At 42.4% G+C, this 19,782-nt stretch overlaps 3 protein-coding genes across 4 annotated transcripts; 2 read left to right on the top strand and 1 right to left on the bottom strand.

Annotated features, from left to right (window-relative positions):
• Positions 1 to 4,997: 4,997 nt before the first annotated feature.
• LOC126562747 (alpha-tocopherol transfer protein-like) lies at positions 4,998 to 6,994 on the top strand. Its single transcript, XM_050219323.1, has 5 exons — positions 4,998 to 5,116; positions 5,206 to 5,362; positions 6,240 to 6,347; positions 6,438 to 6,796; positions 6,868 to 6,994. Exons 1-5 carry the CDS (start codon positions 5,005 to 5,007, stop codon positions 6,990 to 6,992), a joined length of 861 nt encoding a protein of 286 aa, XP_050075280.1. The 5' UTR covers positions 4,998 to 5,004; the 3' UTR covers positions 6,993 to 6,994.
• A 3,042-nt stretch (positions 6,995 to 10,036) lies between these two features.
• LOC126562347 (probable pyruvate dehydrogenase E1 component subunit alpha, mitochondrial) lies at positions 10,037 to 12,272 on the top strand. Of its 2 annotated transcripts, none has more exons than XM_050218822.1 (3): positions 10,037 to 10,149; positions 10,680 to 10,739; positions 11,193 to 12,272. In XM_050218822.1, the coding sequence occupies exons 1-3, from the start codon at positions 10,096 to 10,098 to the stop codon at positions 12,270 to 12,272; spliced, it is 1,194 nt and encodes a 397-aa protein (XP_050074779.1). In that variant the 5' UTR covers positions 10,037 to 10,095. The 2 variants fall into 2 exon arrangements, with proteins under 2 accessions (XP_050074779.1, XP_050074778.1); XM_050218821.1 differs by lacking the exon at positions 10,037 to 10,149 and adding an exon at positions 10,419 to 10,564.
• A 2,290-nt stretch (positions 12,273 to 14,562) lies between these two features.
• LOC126562098 (putative fatty acyl-CoA reductase CG5065) lies at positions 14,563 to 16,663 on the bottom strand. The gene is made up of 7 exons (XM_050218517.1): positions 16,449 to 16,663; positions 16,039 to 16,347; positions 15,870 to 15,955; positions 15,308 to 15,791; positions 15,170 to 15,240; positions 14,955 to 15,080; positions 14,563 to 14,831 (listed from the first exon to the last, which is right to left on the bottom strand). The coding sequence occupies exons 1-7, from the start codon at positions 16,656 to 16,658 to the stop codon at positions 14,609 to 14,611; spliced, it is 1,509 nt and encodes a 502-aa protein (XP_050074474.1). The 5' UTR covers positions 16,659 to 16,663; the 3' UTR covers positions 14,563 to 14,608.
• Between the last annotated feature and the right edge of the window lie 3,119 nt (positions 16,664 to 19,782).

The raw sequence follows: 19,782 nt of genomic DNA on the forward strand, positions 1-19,782 counted from the left end.
ACGTTCATCGTATGTTCGCTTCGCATCCGCTGCCATAGGCGGTAACGGGACGGGAAAAGGAAATTGGTTTTGCATACGAAATTAGCCGCCAATCGGCTCCAGTATACCAGTCACCTAAGCACTCACGTACTGCACGGATCGGCTGTATTGTTTGGCAACACGGAGCGCAACAACAATCGGTTCCTGTAATTTGACATCGACTCCGCCTAACCTTTAACACTATCCTGTTAGTGCGGAGTGCGCACCTATACTTGATGCTGAACACCACGCAAGTACCTTCTACTAGTTCTCGGAGACATAATCAATCTGTTGGCAAACATTGCGAAATGAATGGAGGGCAGAAGCTCAATTCCTTTAGCGTGGCATTGTTTTCGGATACCTCTGTCAAGGGTTCATTAAGTGAAGGAGACTCATAATTAATTGTACAACAATATATAAAAAGCTTTATTGGATAAAGAAGGACGTGGTTTCTTGGTAGATTATTACCGTGCTGGCACCCGCTGAAGCTAATGAAATTGTTTATGCGACAAACTTTGCCCAGTGATGAAATCTTGCACATGAACATCACCTGAACGAAGTTAGTCGCATAACGCATGCGGTCGTTGTTGCACAAAAATCACTTGCAATGCACAGATTTGAGCCCACGATCCTCGCTGCTAACGGATACATCGACATTAAAGTACAACTACTGTGATATGATCTATAACTCAGATCACAGCAGAAGTTCCTTCAATATAGACGCCCTAATGTTGCCTCGTTCTGCTCTAGCAGCCATAACCGTGCTGCACACCATTGCACTACCCTACTTGCGCCTAACCCGTGATTCCATCGAAGCCTGAAAGTGCAAAGTTAGTAGGTAACTGCTGCTGTGATATGGGCGATTACGCTTTACTGTGTCACATATCACACCGGGAGTTCCTTCAGACTTCAAACACTTGATACTTTCTTGCACGCTGTCCTGTCCCTTTTGCTACACACGATACCGATTGGGCGGGGGCGAAGTTTCACACTCGCAATTGTTGATTTCTCGACGATTTAGGATACGAGTGTTCGGTCTAGTCACTTTTTGTCTATTCTACCACAAGCGACTACTCCGACATTCGCCCTAAGCCGTGAGCCGGAACGGTCAACAACAACACGATTCGGATTCCTGATCATCCTGCCAACACAAACGAGAGCACACACACAGCACTGATTTCTTACCACTCCAGAGCAAAAGTAACTACTGCATCACCAGCACACTTTCGTTACCGATCGATGTGCTGAAGAAAGGGTGGTCAACCGTCAACTGATAGCCTAAGCATAATTTTTCCTCAACTTATATATCAAACCATTTTCGATGTGTAGACTACCCAGATGGCTCGGTTCAAGCTGTCCTCCGAAGCGAGCGGCACGGGTACCGGGCGGGTAAAACTGATGACCGGTACACTCTAGTACAGCCGTTTCGACCGTTGGCCGGTTTCCCCAAGGTAGCGCCACACACGCCACAGAACGCACATTAGTTCGCCCCGGGGTACACCAAACGGAGCCATTTGGTGCTAAAACTGCTACCGGTTGCAAATTGTGTACTGCTTCTGCCTAATGTTTTTGTAAACGTTTTTACCTTTAACTTAAAGGAAGCTCGCGTTGATTTCTTTTTTTTTCTTCTACACACTCCAAGGCGTTGACATGGCGCGAGGGTAGCAAACAAAAAGTCCGTTAAAAATAAAGGGCTACCGAATGGGGTAGGCCGTCTGTTGCTGAAAAAAAAAAAAAAACACGTCAAGCTAAATATGCTCAACACTGCAAGCGCAGGTAAGCATGCACTTTGTCGCAAAATGGTAAATGTTTAAATTCCGTCAAACGTTCGGTTTTCAAAACTAACCTATCGCCCGACGAACCGACCCGGGGGAAACTGGAGTAGCTGAGTCTGGCATTTTTGTTTCTGAAAAATTGTGTATGTGTAAAGAGCTGGTTAGTGGGTCAGTAGGTACAATAATTTTAATTGCTGTTTTTGCATCAGTTTGGTTGACCTAAATCTTAGAGGATGTTCCGTACAGACTTTATGCTAGTTAGGTAACACCCTCTTAAATGGTTTTTCCCTTAAACGATGTAGTCTAGGTATGATTTATATCTTTGGGATATTGGCTGCGAAAAGATTATTATTTCAAAATCACTGAAGAAATTGAAAATACATTTTGTAGGCACATTAGTTGTAATAAATTGATGTAACATGGTTCATGTATGTAACGCCACCTTTTCAAATCGATTTATTTTCTGTCAGATAGTTTTTTATGGATTTGTATTATTAATGTTTTATCCACCCAAACACAGAAAATATATTCGCGGAAAACATTCAAATCATTACACAAATAGCGACTGAGTACAAGTGAGCTATTCAGAAAGCATTATTTTATTTCTAGGAAAGTATAATCACGCCTTTCCAAAGCTTTTCTTATTTCCTATTGTACCGTCCTGTTCCTATATTTTTGGTATCGCCCTTGTGATCATTTGTCAATTACTGGGCCATACACCAAAAATAGTAACGTTGCATGATTATTTATTTATTTAATAGTGTATTATATGTCAATTCTCGAAACTGTTAACTTAAGAATGGATTAAACGGATAGCACCGACACTCGTTATTGCTTTTTACTTTGATGTTACTTTACGATACTTTCTAATTAAATGATTACGTATTCATAATTAGTATTAGTCTTATAATTCCCATTATGGGGCGGCCCCGGTGGTGTAGACGACAGCGGCGCCGGTCTTCAAACGGTAGGACCGGGGTTCAAATCCCATCCGGGCCGTCCCCCCGTAGCGAGGACTGACTATTCAACTACGTGGTATCGGCAGTCTAGTAAGCCATTTCGATGGCTGGCATGAACTTAGAGGTCGTTAAGACAAGAAGAAGAAGAAGAAAATTTCCCATTATCTCGGGAAAATTGTTTGAATATTGATTTAAATTGAGTGTGATCGTTTGTTATCATTGAGTTTGATTGGCCATTTATTCTAAAAACTGATTGATTTATTCAAAAACCTTGAAGACAAGAAGTTCTTTTTTTTCCTTTTTCTGCCAAATTATCGAACGGCTGTAACAGAAATTAAACAATCCTAATATAAAATAGCATAGTTTAGCACAAATAGCATGTTTTGAAAAGATTCGCATTTACCGCCTCAGTTGTGATAGATGCCAGAGTTTCAGGCTTTAGCCAGCAATGCTGCATCACAAAGTTTGGCAAAGGAAGTAAGATGAAAACTGTTAGTGATAACAACTTGTTTACATTTTCTAATTTAGAATAATGATTATTTGTATTATATTATCGTACGACTTTGAGTTTTTAACACTTTTTGCAAAGTACCGCAACATAAATTAGCCTATGAAACTAAAATTAGTCGTTAATCAAGCATTTTGCACGATGTGTTGTTGTACTGTTTTCTGATATCCGTAGCAGTATGTAAAAAACCATCTAAAACTTCAATATAATTTTATAATTTTTGTTATCCAAATGTAAAGTTCCACAATGCGAATCACCCAAACTTCCAATTTAAATTGCTGTAAGCTGCTCTAAGCGTTGTAAAATGTTGTTTTAACGTAATTAGAAATTATATTCCATGAACGTAACGCACGTTGATCATAGCACTCCTCCCAATCATAGGCATGCCGAACAGCATTATGAGCCGCACACCACACGAAAGTTATGAAATTCGTCCCCTCGAGTGTCGTCAATGCGTCTTAAATGAAAGTTAGCTAAGATAGAAATCCATTGTGTGATTAAGTAAAACGCAGGCATAACTGCCGGAGATTCTCAAGTGTGCCAACTTTGCAGCAGTCTGATTTTGACAGCTGAGCAAAACGCTTTCTCCTTAACTTGTACGCCAACAGCGAATGGTTACAGGCTTAAAGACGATATTTTGGACGGTGTTTGTGTGTGTGTGTGTGTATACACATGGGGGAGCTTTTTTTCTTCTATTTGTTGCTTTTTACATTACGACGTGCGACCCGACGGTTGTACGCTCCAACACATGAACTCCAACAGTACGCCAATCTTCCTTTTCTGTAAGCTTAATTTGTCTTTGGAGGATAGTTGTGGAATAACTTTCCCGAAAAAAAAAAAACTTCCTTTGTGTAGTTTTTCCTTTAAAGTTCGCCGACCACCTGTTCTCATGGGAAGCGTAAAAGTGTGTGTGTGCAAGCCCAGTCTAGTGTGTCGCAGGTCTAGCTTCCACATCATGTAGTATCCATTTTCATGCACTGAGCGGATATTCTATGTTGCATAAAGTACAATTACGCTGCACATGAAAGTGAGCGAGCGAGCGAGCGACCGAAAGTTCGCCCTTTGTCCCATGTCGTTCGTTGCAATACTTTTGCCTAGAACATCCCAATTGTGAAGTAATCACTGTTCCAGCACGAGCAGCTAAGCAGCATTGGGGTTACGTGCATTTGAGACGCATAGTGACGTTTTGGAATCATAAATCTACAATAAAACCTTTACCGTTGCACAACGCTTCGGAGGACTAGAAGAGTAGAGGATATACTGATTTCAGAAGAACAGCATGGGGTTTATTGGAATATCCTTAGCTTGAAAGTGAAGCTGTACGATAGCTTGTAAAAGAATGTAAATCATTGACTAATCTTAATTCTTAACATCCGAGCACCTATCCTAGAGAGTCAGAATGAATCGTATCATCGTCTGATAATAACGCATTCCAACCGCCTAATGGTTAGCTTCGATCAGTCGTGTCCCCAACGCATCGAAGCGTACTGTGACCGATAAATTCAACAATCATCCCATTCCCAGCAGAAACAATGCTCCAACCGGCAGCGATAAGCCAACGCTTCGAGCACAAGTGTACTCATAGTATGCGCCTTCGCCATCAATCTTGCCATCTCATCGCACTACTACAGATGATGACGTCGATGCCGTGGTCATCGGATCATTGTATAGCATTTGTTCAGCATATTACATTAAGCCGTCGCTGGAAACAGATCGTAAATCTCGCGTTCGCGCCACACACGCAATGGACAGTGGGGGAAATAATGAGCTAGCGCGGTGGCCTTCGGTCGATCGGGAGAGCATCGAAAAGATCAAACAGTGGTTGTCCACCCAAGAGCATCTACCACAACTTCAAGGTAAGCTAACGCTAAGTTCCAAGAGGTATTTGGTTTAAAAGAACAAAATTTTCAACGATTAACAAGCTCGTTTTCTTACATTTTAGCAGATCACGAAATAGCTCTATTTCTGCATGCCAACTATGGCAACGAAGAAGCGACCCAGCGCACTATCGAGAACTATTACACGCTGCGGACGAGCCATCGGGAATGTTTTACAGACCGGGACGTGTTTAACGATGCGCTACAAACGGCACTCAGAATCATGTGAATATTATATAGCGATAGTGTAATTATTTAAGTGCCACGCTCACATTCCATGGGCGACGTGTCTTTTTAGCTTTCGTTTTGCAGCGTTTTGCCGCGATTGTACGCAAAAACGCGCAGTTATGCTTTCCGCGGGTCTGCCGTGTAAATATTGTATCACGCCAATCTTGCAATCTGCGTGTATAGTGGTGCTGGTGCTGGTGAATGCTTGAACATCAAGCACAATAATTGCTACAGCGTTATCGAACAATGTGCTTGATTTCTAAGATCTCACGTACACTATCGTAAGGGTGTGTTAAAGTAAACATAAGCGAAGCGGTTCAACAACGTGTGGAGGCAACATTTGATGTGACAATCCGCTGTTTGCTTGGTCGGTTTGGGGCTGTTTGATTTCCAATACCTTATAACCATATCTTGCCATACTCTAGCCTTCTATAAGCGATTGTTTAAAACCGTTATATCCGTTACGAAGTCTTTAGTAACTGTGGCTGTACCATGGATAGAATCTTCATACTGGCAGAACTACCCACGTGTGTGGGATGTACGAAATGCCACTCCTCCTTAACTAGACCCTAATTGTCTCGCAAGGTCGACGGTTAAGGTTAGAAATATTTAATGGGTACAACAAAGCACCATCTACCACATTCGTCCGTGACCTGAGGGAGTGAGGGCAAATTTTTTTATGCAAGCGTAATATACGTGGAATGGAAATTTGTTAAAATGCCTTCAACAAACTGGATAATAATGCTCGTTTAACAGCGATATCTTCGATAAATGGTTGTTGCACAATGTCTTACTGTAAATCTACCAAGCTTGATCTATTCTGAAGTTTTCACTTCCTATCTAAATACATCATTGAATATCTACATTCCTACAGGATGTTTACCACGCTGCCAGGTGAAACGAAGGAAGGCTATAAAATGGTGTACACACGCTTGCTCATCACCGACGCTTCCGAATTCAATCACCCGCAGATTCTAAAGCTGTTTGTATTCCAACTGTTGTAACCGTATAAAGCATTCACAGGTTTGCTAATGGGTTCCTTCCCGTTTCCCAAAAACGTTTCGTTTCCCAGCATGACCATGTGTCTCGATCTGTGGGTAAAGCTGGAAGGCAATGCAAACGGGCACATTATGCTAACGGATATGCAGGGGATGCATCTGGGCCACATGACCAAGCTGAACATGGGAGCGTCAAAGAAACACATGTTTTACGTGCAGGAAGCATTGCCAATTCGACTCAAGCAAATTCACTTCGTAAACGTGGTACCGTTTATGAATCGAATCATGTTTCTTATGCGCCCATTTTTGCGCAAAGATGTGCAGGAGATGATCAATATGCATGTAGACATCGATACGCTTCGAAAAGTCGTACCTGTTGAGAGCCTTCCAAATGAGTATGGTGGCACTGCCGGAACGTTCCAGGAACTTCACGGTAAGCTAATTGCCTCCATCGGGGTGGAGGTAGGATGGAACCGTTTTTATTTGACTATGCTTCAATTGCAGAATCCTTCAAGGACAAACTGTACGCCAACAGTAATTGGTTTCGTAGCATGGAGTCCCGATATTTGGTCGATGAAGAAAAGCGTATCCCGAAACCTAGAAGGTACATGTTTGGGCTGTTTGGTTAGCATAATGTCGATCCACTTGTCTCAGCATTCATTCGTCAAGCAAATTTAGCAAAGCGAGGCTTTGTGGTGGGTGGAACATTGTATAAAAATAAATGGAAGATATGAACACCGTGGATTCGCGTGGCAGTAATTTCGAAGTTATCCGTCATATACTTTTCGGCAATATTTTTTACTAGAAAGCTCCACAATGCACATTTGAAAATGTAACATTAACCTTTCCGTAAATCACGGGACATTTTTCATTGGGTCGAAAGCATCGTAAGCATGAGCATTCCCCAAATGGAAGGATTAAAAACGTCTAAGGTATACGAATGATACGCAGGGAATGTATGGAGAATCGAAAGATATTGAACATATTGAAGGAAATAGAAGCATCTTGTAAAGTTTACTATTGTATATGTTCACGCACAACGATGAGACAGAAACTTGAAGAAGAGCAATTCGTCAAGTGAGTAGTGAGTTCACTCAAGTGAGTAGTGAATAAGTGTCACTGGCATGAATGACACTAAGAAAATTATAAATAGGGTAAATTTAGATAATAAATCCCTCTTGCACTTTCAACACTAAACACGACGACTACACTTGGTAACTATAACGCAGCGAATTACCATCCGAAACCTCCGCGAACAAACATTAGTGCCGTGACCAGGATAGTTCGAACTTCTAGTTTAAATAGCGAGCTTCGATTGTTTCGCTGTTTTATTGCCTGTGTTACCCGTTTCTCGCCTGTGTAATTTCGTTTTTTGTGCATTGTTTGGCGAAACACACAGCATCACGTAGATACACTGTTCACAATGCACTTGGAATGCATCGGAACTCGATTGATTCGCCTAGAAGCTCAGCTGCTGGCAAAACAACGTTTATGCTAAGGGCTGAGGGCGCAAACCAACACCGGCACTCATGCGCCTCCATTGGTGTTTACAAGTTGTGTGACGTCACAAGCTCAGGACCTAACTCAGCCAAGGATATTGACCTCTGTGCGTCAGGCTAGATACGCGTCTACGAACGCAAGCACCAAATTGCGAGGCTGGAAGTTTAAAACGCGAAAAACTGTCCTGCACACACAACACTAGTTCCACTGCAACAAACGCAGCTGTGAACTGCTGTGATGTTTGGTAGAATGTAGATCACATCATCCGCCACCTGATCTACTCGACATGAAGAATACCCCTGCATGCTTCAATGGAAAACTGGAAACTGATGTGCTGCCACGTATTCTTACGAAAGGCTCTCCTGTAAGCGACGAGCTCACTGCCGAGTTGCAGCCTCATCCGCATCTTCTGTTGCGCTTCGAGCTCGTCATTGGATTGAAAACCACAAACGATTCCGCTGTCCGTTTGCTGATGACCAATTTGGATGATCCTATGTCCCAGCTTATCTACAACAGTCGAAGAACTGTTACGAACTATTTTGACTTTATCAGTAAATGGTATGTGCCCTTACTCCATTTAAACATAAAATTGTATACATTTCCTGAGGATCCCGATGGTTCGGTAGATGATCGATGCTGGCAATATTGGGTATTCGGGTGTCGTCAACAAGAAAAGGACAAGGATAAAAGCGCTGCTCTTGTTTTGCATACTACCTTGAAGACTGGTTCATGCTCGAGCCCAACACAGCCCCTGTTGGTCACATCACGGGGACTTTCAGCTCACGCTCGTAGCACAGCGGAATACTTTACAAAATTTTTCATCACAGTAATTTGCTACTAATTTTTCGTCACATGCACTAGCACATTTATTTGTTTACGTTTTTCGATGACATTTCGTCTTTGGGAGGGAATATGTTCACGCACAACGGTGAGGCAGAAATGTGACGAACAGCAATTCGTCAAGTGAGTAGTGAGTTCACTTAAGTGAGTAGAGAATGAGTGTCAATGGCATGAGTGACACTTAGAAAATTATAAATAGGGCAAATTTAGATAATAAATCCCTCTTCCACTTTCCTCACTAAACACGACGACCCCACTTGGTAACTATAACGCAGCAAATTACCATCCGAAATCTCCGCAAACAAACAGTATACGATTAAATGTTTTTCCCAAAGTATTAAAATGATTTTAATTAAATAAAGAGAAACAAATTTGCTTTTAGTATCTTAAGCATTCGTGAAAGCGCGTAGTGATTTTACTTCTTGGATTTTTCTTTCTTTGCTCTAACAACCTTGTAAAATTTTCGACGGCTTTTACTAGTTTGTCTAGCCTTGACTGTGTTTCACTAGCATCTCGATAGTCAGCCGTATGTACAGGGAATCGGTTCGGACGGGATTCGATATCCTGTCCTATCGTGTAAAGACTGGTGCAGTTACTGCTTTGGTCCCTACACAGTTCTCTGTTGAATGGATTTGCAACGATATGCATACAATAACCGCCAAAAATATAGACATCTTTTAAGTCCACTTTTTAAAACGCTCAGTCTACCGAGCACGGCGCCCTTTTAAGATTCGGAAGAGGAAATGTGCCCCAACCAATGTAAAACAAGTTTTATGTGTAAATTAGTTGTAAGCAATACCGGCCTGCGCATTCTATCGGAATAAAAAAGCTGATTTGCTGAGTTGGAGCATACCTAACAAGTCCTGGATTTGAAAAATGTAGAGAAGGATTGCCCAAAACTATAAAGAGTGTTTTGTTTGAAATTTAAAATTGATGAATGGTCTTATTTTATGATCTAATGCGGTTGAGCCATAATTTCATTAGTATCTGAAAAAGAGACTAATAGGAACGAGAGGAACGAGTTTCCGTAATGTTCCACATGTTGAAAATTGGATTTACAATCTCATGTTGTATAATTCATTGTACAATTACCTGTTGCGTAATTTATTATATAATTGACAGTCACTTTATTTTCTAAGTCTTATTACCTCTTGTCTATTTTATTTTTAGTGAAATTACCACTAAAACTTGTTTGCAAAAAACGATAACAAAAAATCCGAAATCATCAACGATTAAATTTAAATTATATTTACCCGCCATGCACGTACCGCTGTCAGCCACCGTTGACAATCCGGTCCCCACTGTCAAAGTGAGTAGCAAAACGTCAAAGTCTTTCCCGTTGTGTATTTTTATTGTTGCGAAAATCATTCATAACATTTTCACCGCTAAAATATGCTCTCAAACGTAGCAAAATCGATTGGCCAGCGTAGTTTGTTTGGCAAATTGGTGAGTAATACCGGTGAAAACTAACGAAAAATGTAGCGTGCCACAGTTTTAGTGGCGGAACGTTCGATTCACCTGCGCTGGAAGTGTTGCTGTTTGCTCAATATCTGCCAACAACTCCGTGATATCATTCTCCTCCACCTCCTTCGTGTCTTGCGCTAAGTGATTGCATAATGAACCATCGAAAGGATATGCAAAAGTGAACAAGAACAAGAAGTAATATCCATGGTTCTGTGGTGTTAATGGTGCAAAGGACCACGAACGAAGTAAATCCCGATCGATAAGCGTTCCACGCGTCAATATGGGAATCTCTAAATGGGTGAACACAATCTTCCGGTCAAGTAAAGCGGCTGCCGCTGCTACGGAAGCGATCAAACCGAGGAACCCGAATCGATCCAGTGGGGTTGAAAATGAAGTGGTTAGAATCGTTTAACTGATAAAAGCGTGTTTGTAAAAGCTGTCTAACATATTAAATTGTGGAATTTACATACACGTACAATCACTTCTTTCTTTTCTTTATTATTTCTTTGTAGAAACCTCTTTCAAGCCAGCAGCAAAATGGATTTGCTTCCGAAGCTACGTTTGAGACTCGGGTAAGTATCCTTGTTCAGTGTATAGTTGCTAAAAACTAATAGATCTTGCTAGTTCATTCATTAACGAAATCACCTACTACCGTTACCGTTCGCGTGTTCTTGTACCGGTCATGTTAACCTATCAAGGTCGTTCGTTATCAGCTGCGATGTGACCGCATCACGGAATACTGCGGTGTTTAGTAACGCGTATAAACTGCATTCCTAGATTATAAACGTGTTATGCACTTTTTATGTTTACGTGCAATAGTTTATTGTACCTTCCATTATAAACTAACCGCAATCATACAATCCTGTGATTGTGACGTCATAAAATGGGTTTCAATTAGATAGAATATATTAACAAAAAAAAATCTGTAAACGTTAATGACTGTATTTAACATATTTCCGTTGTTTTTATCCGTGTGTACGTGTATTCCATGCATGGTGCCCTATCCAACCTTATCGACGTATCAGGCTTTCAAGCTGCATAACCTTGAAGAAGGTCCATCGACTAAGGTGACTCTCACCAAGGAGGATGCGCTAAAATACTACGGCCAGATGTACATGATAAGACGCATGGAAACGGCTGCCGGAAATCTGTACAAGGAAAAGGTGATCAGAGGCTTCTGTCATCTGTACTCTGGCCAAGAGGCGTGTGCTGTTGGAATGCGTGCCGCCATGCGACCGGAAGATTCCTGCATCACCGCATACCGTTGCCACGGATGGACGTATCTGATGGGTGTGTCCCCACAGGCCGTTCTATCGGAACTAACTGGCCGAAGCAGTGGCTGTGCTCGTGGCAAGGGTGGTAGTATGCACATGTACGGTAAAAACTTCTACGGCGGCAACGGCATTGTAGGAGCTCAGGTACCACTTGGCGTAGGAATCGGGTTCGCGGCCAAGTACAACGGAACCAAGGGAGCATGTATCGCGCTGTACGGTGACGGTGCTGCCAACCAAGGCCAACTGTTTGAGGTTTACAATATGGCTAAACTGTGGAACACGCCTTGCATTTTCGTCTGCGAAAACAACGGCTACGGAATGGGTACCAGTGTTGAGCGTGCCTCAGCCAACACCAACTACTACACACGAGGAGACTTTGTTCCCGGTATTTGGGTCGATGGTATGGATGTTTTGGCCGTTCGTGAAGCCACCCGCTTTGCCCTAGAGCATACTTCCTCCGGCAAGGGCCCTATTCTAATGGAAACGGCCACGTATCGTTACTCGGGACATTCGATGTCCGATCCTGGCACAAGCTACCGATCGCGCGACGAAATTGCTGAAGTAAGACAAACGAGGGATCCAATCACTTCGCTACGCGAAAAGATTTTGACCACCGAGCTGGCCACGGTGGAAGAGCTGAAGGAGATTGAAGGCAAGATTCGGGGTGAGGTGGACACGGCAACTAAACTGGCCAAGGCGGACAAAGAAATCTCGGTCGAGGAGCTTACCGCAGATATTTACGCGAACCCACAAAACCTCACGACCGTGCGTAACACGTTGCCTCACGCAGAACTTACGCACAAGCGACTTGGGCAGGCGGTCAATTTGTAAAGTTGGAAACGACATGGAATAGATGTCTAAAGCTGCAATGTTCCAGTACAGCCCACGATAAAACGATAACATCATTAGTTGAAATCTCACCAAGCATTTCGGCTGGGATAAAATCTGTTCCCGGTTTGTGCATTATGTTTTGTACCAGTGACGTTTTTACACATGTTCTCCATCCAACCGGTGCTTATTTATAATGCAGGAATGACGTAAAGCCAAGGGAAACATTTCCTACATGAAGACAAATAAGAAGGTTGGCCTAATGCCAGCAACGAGACATTTATTTCCTTCTTTTATTGTAAACGGGTTGCACAGCATTTAAGACGAACCACAAATACATCTGACACTCATAGAGTAAACGAGAGTACAACTCGCTTAAAAAAAACTTCTTGTAGCTTTAGTGAAATATATCACAAATCCGTATAAAGCGAGTCATTCAGTTTAAACTAATTTATTTGAAATGTTGCCGTCAGATCTAAAAGTTGAATATTTGTGCCTTTGAAAAAACTTTTACTGTAATCCTACGAATGTAGGGCTGAGATTACATGTGCCTCTTTACTGTATACAACAAGTGGTTTATACTAATACAAAATTATTGCGGATGTGGAATGTTTGTGAGTGCCTTTGACTACCTGTTCGAATTTGAATATTCAGTTTTAATATTTCACAGAATAAACTATAGAGAATTTTTCATGTAAAATAGACTTAGCATAGGATGCATGCCAACAGACTCAAGTGCAGTATTCACGAAAGTTTTTCTCGTTTAGCAGTAACTTACTATATATACCCTGTAAAGGCGTTGCTCATACAAACAAGTACGATTTATTTGAAAAAGAAATGTAGCGCCATCTAGTGCTGGGTTCTAGTACCAGGCATTTTTTTTTAAATCAGTCATTCAATCAGCCGTTGGATTTGTTTGCCACATAAGTTCGAAAACGAATAATGCATGTCCAACAAGTAATTATTCGAATACATGTACGGAATCTTTTAAAAATATCAGTTCATTTGGAAGTTAAAACGTTTATAACGGTTGGCTTCTTTTCCAGTTTTGACATCACACCAATGTTACCAGTTCTGCAGATGGAGAATCAGTTCTGCGTTCGGGAAATAGTCCGGAATTCGGACTCTACACGACATTCAATATCCTACCTATTATTACTGCTTTTTCTTGCCTTTACGACTATAGGATGGCTTGCGCGACTTTTTGACACCATGTAGTTTCATGGTCAGTCGTCACTACGAGCGAACGGTCCGGATGGAATTTGAACTCCGGTCCTGCCGTGTGACGAAAGACTGGTGAAAGTGTGAAAGACTGGTGCGACTACCAATTTGTCAACCCAGTTCATATTAAAAAGAATTCTTTCGAAAAATGCGCTAGTTAAGAAAATCTCAAAATCGAATGAAAACATCATTTTTTTGTCTACAATTTGGAATGACATGAATCAAGAGTTTATAATGATTTTTGGCCAACATTCATAGAAAATATTTTACTATTAATATTTTAATGCAATATTAACCGAGTATGCCCGGGATAAGGCAAAGAATAAGGAGGAAATGCCTTATCAATATGATTATAAAAAAATTTCAACACAAGCGATATTGACAATGCGGCACTGGACTGTCATAACTAATTAAAAATAAAAAAAATAAAATAAAAATAATGCAATAAATGCTTTCAGTGTAATCAGAAGGATAATTCAGTATAATTCATCAGTAGTAATAGCAACATGATGATTCCACTGAAACGCTAGAGACAAAACAAATAAATTTATCAACCATTGTTCCCAGAACCGGCAAATAATACCAGAGCCGTTAAAGATTATGAAGTCGCGATCCCTTTTCCCCACGGGTCCGGCGGCGCCCATCGTTCCACATCAAAACAACAAATAAAGCAATTGCACTGTACTCGCAACGCAGTACCGATTGCATCGCAGGAACTTGCAGACCAAATTGAAGGTGAATGGTGAAAGGATTTTGTTTGTCGTATAATCTTCATGCCATCAAGGTGAAGAATAGGACCGCTTGCAGACGGACGATGGTGCAATTCGCGACCTAGGACAAGGCAATAAACAAAGCATGCCATTGCCCTTGCAGCTTAAGGCCCGGAAACCTTGAGTTATTTCATCCCTTCTGTGGGAGTCGTCACGCGTCCGCTTGGAAAGGCAGAGGAATTCGAACGTTGACACTGCAGCAAGACAAGCAGGTACGTTTCTTTTTTACCTTTTTTAACATTATGAACACGGCATTCCATCAGCGTGCCGTACCATTACATTCGGAATGAAGTTAGACCCCAAAATTTACAACGAAAACCGGAACAACTCGTAATGTTTATTGCAGCACTACAAACTTCCAGCAAACATTGCCCTACAAATGGCCACCAGCGTTAAGCAGCAAGCGATAATCTGAATGATACGATCGACGAGTACCATACGTGCTAGCTTTCGTTTGGCATACGGAATCGTCTCGTCCGGATCCTTCATCAGGTAGCGTCTGATGGTGATGTACGCGTTCTCGAGATATTTGCCAGTCAGTTTCCTCGGCATGTACCATCCGAAGGTGCTCCTATCAATGCAAGTCAATGTCAATGTCAGTGGAATGTTAATAGCAAATGCAATAGCGAACAATTCTGGAGCAGAATTTGCATTCAAAACTAGCACCGCCTGTTGGCAGTCCGAGTGCACTTACCGATCTTTCTCGTCTAGTAAATCGATTAAATTATCTGTCTGCTTTGTCACGAATTCCCACTCATGCCTGACAAAGTAACGTAGCGAGACTTCGGAACTATAAATTCTGCACTGTAATTTCATTAAACTATTGAGTGAAAAAGAACGAGAAAGAGATGAGTGGAAGTTTTTTATCCTAAAATTGAGCAGTTTTTTTGAAGTAAAATGTACACTTACAATGGTTTGTGTCCTAACATTCTGATGAGGAGATCCAACAGAAATGATGGCAGAAGCATGGTTAAAATTAGCTGTAACGAAAACAAGTCAGGTTTAAGACAACAAAGACACTTACTGAGCTGCTGTCGGCTTTCTTACATTGAAGTAGTACAAAGCTTTCCAATCCGTTGGATATCCCCGAGGCACCCAGATCATACGACTGAAGGGCACCGCATAAAGGTACTCTTTGCCGCGATCCAGCATTTCCTGGTATTCCAACGACTGTTCGTACGACACGGCACTGTTGTAAATGGGCAGATGGTTAGGACCGTAGGTACGTTCAATGGTGCCCCGTTTCCAAGCGGCCAAGATGATAGTCTTAACGACAACGTCCACCGGGATGATGTTGATACGATTTCTCGGTTGCAGGTAGGCCGTCCTCGTAATGCCCATCCCGGCACTGACCAGCATTCCCGTGGGCCCGTTAAAATTATCCACCCATCCGCTCATCGGCTCCTGAATAGTAAACAACACGACCGAAGGACGAACGATGGCCAACGGCAGCTCGTTGCTGTAATCGTTGCATACTTGTTCCGCTAGTCCTTTGGTGTATGTGTACGTGTTTGGTGAGTCGTGTGAAAGTCTGCAAGAGGCAAGTTGATCAAAGCAAAGCTAGATGAGTGCAACGGATCCATGTCAAATGACGCTGCTGCGAACTTACTTTTGCATCAGTGCATCCAGTGTTTCCGGCTCGTAACGATCGACGGCTTGGACGAGTTTTTTCCAATCGTACTTTGGCGGGTAGAGCTAAACCAAAACCACCGGAGACAAGAGCACACGATAAGCATGTGAGTAAATGGCTAACAAAACTGGCCGAGCTGCTTTAATACCTTTTCCTCGACGTAACGATTTTCCGGATTGCTGTACGCGGTAGAAACGTGTACAACGGCCCGCAGATTGGTGGCTGTAGATTTGAGTATCTCAAACAGCTCCTGTGTCGAGCAGATGTTCGTTTTGATAGCATCTTTTAACGGATCATCGAATCTGACACTAGCGGCCAAATGAAACGCTACTGACACATTGTTAAGTCGCTGGATGTCCTCCTCGTACATGCCCAGGCGTAGCTGTGTAATATCTCCGAAAATGGGAACGACCTTATTTAAGGCCCCTTTGTTTTCCTCCCTTAACCGATCAAACAGCTGTACGTGTGAAGATTGGAAAGAACGGATCGAACCCGTAAATTAGTAAACACTACACACGGAACTCATAGTAACCCACCCACACACACACACACACTCACAGGACAACTGACGAGTTCGGTGACGCGTGTCTCGATCGATTTGCCGCGCTTGTTCCGCATCAGCACAAAGATGCGTCCAATGTCTGGACAGGAGCGTAGCAGCTTCTCGATCAACACCTTCCCCAGAAACCCTGTTCCACCGGTAAGAAAAACGTCCGTATTGGCATAAAAATCCGTCACGGATTCATAACATCCCGACTGTGCCGCCATGTTTCGCTTTTTTTTTTGCGTTACAAATCAAGGACGACACCTCTGGGATGGATGATGTTCTGCAACTAATTGGCACTTGCACTTGCACGCCGAAATCTGTTCGATTTTGCACTGCACTGCCCAACCCCGAAACGGCTACTCGACTGCGATCGATATTGATCCACTGCGAACGCCACACTAAACCGCCAACCGACGTTGGCCCCTAGTTTTATGCTTTTTGATCCTGCCACACGACACAGACGCCCTCTCTCGCTCGAATCGGCAGCTCCCTTGCAGCCCAAGGTCCTGCCGAGTAGCGCGATGCTATGGAAAGAGATTGTAGACTCATGCAAGATCGATGACTCGCACTTATCCACGATTTTTACGCATTGCCAGGTTCAAGTACACGCACGAAGCAACAATGGTAGTTGTCATTGACATTGAATTGCGTGTTGTTATAATGCGCTGCAGCTGCACTGACTACTTTCTCTTTTGACTGCGTTACGTCTTCCGATCGTTGTAGTGTGTCGCCAGTGGATCCATCCGGATTGCATCTGGATCACCTCAAAATGGCACCATGGCCTAACGCTTACTGAAGCGCGATCGCTCCTTTGCAGTGGTAAAGTATTATCTTTTGAAGGAAATGTTCCGGTACTCGAATGCACCCGTCCCACCGTCGGATGATGGTCGCTGGAGTAAGCAAAGGTTTTGTTTATCGTTGCAAATTAATTCTAGAACAGTGAAAAAGGGTTTTTTTATCGCCTGTGGCGCCGTACACCGTAGCCCTTTGCCGTGGTAGCTTTCTTTCACACGGTGAGCACTTTGCCCGATAATGGTTGGGTGTTATTGAATATTAATTTGTGGATAGACAAATATTGCTTAACTGCCTGCTAGTTTGTAGCAATATTTAACTCTGCACACTGCGCCTGGATCGAACAATCTCGATTAGTAGTTGTTTGTAAATCCACATACAATGTTAAAGCCGTGCCCGGGCCGTTTTGGTGTAAGCGGAAGCGCAAAATTCAAATATGCTCACGGTTTAGCTAAGAATTCTAACAGTAGGTGTCACAGCAGGCAATTTGCACAACCAATCGTTCGAATGGGAAGCATGCACATCACACGATACATAAATGGAATTTCTACTACTGCAGCTATTTATACCCGCTTCTCGGTCGATTGTGCCTGGTAGTATTTGCATATCCACCTGTGATTCGAGCGCTTTCCAGCACATCGATCGCCCGCTCCATCCAATCGTTTGCTGTCCTCTGTTGGCCCCTTCCGGCAGAATCGTTACATCCGGCACACGTGCCGGCTACCTATGAAGCTGAAACTGGTAACGTGAATTTTCGGTGCGGTACCAATCGCAACTCCACCACAGCTAACATGCCTGTTGCACTGTAAACTACAGCACTGGAACTTTATTGGTGAGTGATAAAACTTCTTCACCGGGTGGTGGCACATACTGTTGCTTGCACTGCTACAGAAAACACATTACCAAGAGCTCTGGGTTACGCTTAGCTTACGCCTCTAGGTCAACATTTAGGGCCTATATAAGTTAATTTTCACTTCATTAACCACATCCTTGAGTTCATCGGTTCATCTGTACCATTCTTCCGGCGGTGTTTAACCATTTGAAAGCCGAAGTAAGTACAAATGTAACGGTATTCTTTGCTTGAACACCTCAGGCATTCCCCTTCGAATACTAAGCCTTTCAAAGTAGTGTGTTCAAATGAGGAAGCTAGCTTTTTTTTTGTCCAATAAAATATAATCTCCCTAAAGTCTTCTTTCATAAATAAATCGTCTTGTAATTGTAAACCTTTTGAAAGATACCCGGACCGTACCGAACGCATCAACAAAATGAAAAGGAATTTTGTACAACTTGACACGCGTTAGAAAATGTCAGCAACTTCCGTTCGATTACCAGCATGGTCCTTTCTTTAGCCGATGCGATCCAGCGATTGCTCATACAATTTTCACCGCATTCAAGCATATCAAGCGCGCCTTCCGTTGATAATACACGGTTTCAGCACGCCATCATCCATACCATTGAAATTACTTTGATTTACCAACTCTGGCACCGAACCCACCGATCACACACAAAAGGCAAACGTAAATGGAATGATTGTGACCCGGTGTACCGTTCCACTATCGGTTGAATATTTGATGCCTGCCAAGTGACTAGTGTGTTGGCGGAACTGGGTGCCACACTTTAGACAGCGTTTCCGCTTTCTGATCCTGAGCACGGGCGTCAGCCGAATGTTTGGAGTGCTTTTGTGTGTCGTTAGTTGGGTGTTACCGACATCGGGCTCGGAATGGTTAGAGTTCCTTTCATTAAATAAGTTTGTATTCGCGCTTCTAGCTTCGGGAAATCCAACGTTCCAGTTTCAATTAGAATATGGACGATGAACGTTGATGTGGCAAAATTATAATCCATATTCAACATCAAGTTAGATACTTTTTCTTCCTTCTTTGTTGAACATTGAGCCGACATTATGGATTTTTTATTTTATTTTGGATGATGATGTTGTGTTCCACATCATTTCCCAACGTGAGATGGGTTGGTTCATTAAAATAAATTAATTCAAAATTTTTACAATATTTGCATGAATAGAACCCATCCCCGATATAACACCGAAGGACTACTTATACAAAAAAAAAAACCCACCAAACCAAAAATATGTGCATCGTTGCCAAACATTCAGATACACATCTACATCTTCGGAACAATTAGCAAAAGTTGCAATGCTGTCAGCATTCCTCGCATCTCATACTCTATTTCTATAACATCTCTAACAAAATGTATGTAGCAAAGCGTTCAGTGACTTTTTGTTCGATAATTGTCTACTTCATTTGGTTTTGGCACAACCTCAGGAGGTTATGTTGAAATCATTCGTTCGTCAGCTTTGATTTCACTTTGGTTTTCGGGGAAGTTGGGTATATTCACTTGTTGGGATAGGAAACTGTTCTTAACGGCTAATTTCTCATCGATATAATTAATGGAATACTCCAGACAAGATCTTTTCATCAACAGTATATTCATATAAAATACCATAAACACTCTTTACAAATTTAGTCTAGATGGAATCTGATAATCGATCCTGTCATGTGAAAAACCGCCATAACATATTTAAACCGTTGGACCAAC

The sequence above is a fragment of the Anopheles maculipalpis genome, chromosome 3RL, assembly GCF_943734695.1.
Source record: "Anopheles maculipalpis chromosome 3RL, idAnoMacuDA_375_x, whole genome shotgun sequence".
Taxonomy (NCBI): domain Eukaryota; kingdom Metazoa; phylum Arthropoda; class Insecta; order Diptera; family Culicidae; genus Anopheles; species Anopheles maculipalpis.

Excerpts from the sequence above, each read along its gene's own strand:
- LOC126562747 (XM_050219323.1), top strand. The coding sequence starts at position 5,005 with ATGGACAGTGGGGGAAATAATGAGCTAGCGCGGTGGCCTTCGGTCGAT. Across the intron at positions 5,117-5,205 it reads GCATCTACCACAACTTCAAG|ATCACGAAATAGCTCTATTT; the intron begins GTAAGCTAACGC and ends ACATTTTAGCAG. Across the intron at positions 6,348-6,437 it reads CACCCGCAGATTCTAAAGCT|CATGACCATGTGTCTCGATC; the intron begins GTTTGTATTCCA and ends TTCGTTTCCCAG.
- LOC126562347 (XM_050218821.1), top strand. The coding sequence starts at position 10,448 with ATGGGAATCTCTAAATGGGTGAACACAATCTTCCGGTCAAGTAAAGCG. Across the intron at positions 10,565-10,679 it reads GTGGGGTTGAAAATGAAGTG|AAACCTCTTTCAAGCCAGCA; the intron begins GTTAGAATCGTT and ends ATTTCTTTGTAG. Across the intron at positions 10,740-11,192 it reads AAGCTACGTTTGAGACTCGG|GCTTTCAAGCTGCATAACCT; the intron begins GTAAGTATCCTT and ends TCGACGTATCAG.
- LOC126562098 (XM_050218517.1), bottom strand. The coding sequence starts at position 16,658 with ATGGCGGCACAGTCGGGATGTTATGAATCCGTGACGGATTTTTATGCC. Across the intron at positions 15,792-15,869 it reads CTGGATGCACTGATGCAAAA|ACTTTCACACGACTCACCAA; the intron begins GTAAGTTCGCAG and ends TGCCTCTTGCAG. Across the intron at positions 14,832-14,954 it reads TTACTAGACGAGAAAGATCG|GAGCACCTTCGGATGGTACA; the intron begins GTAAGTGCACTC and ends TTGCATTGATAG.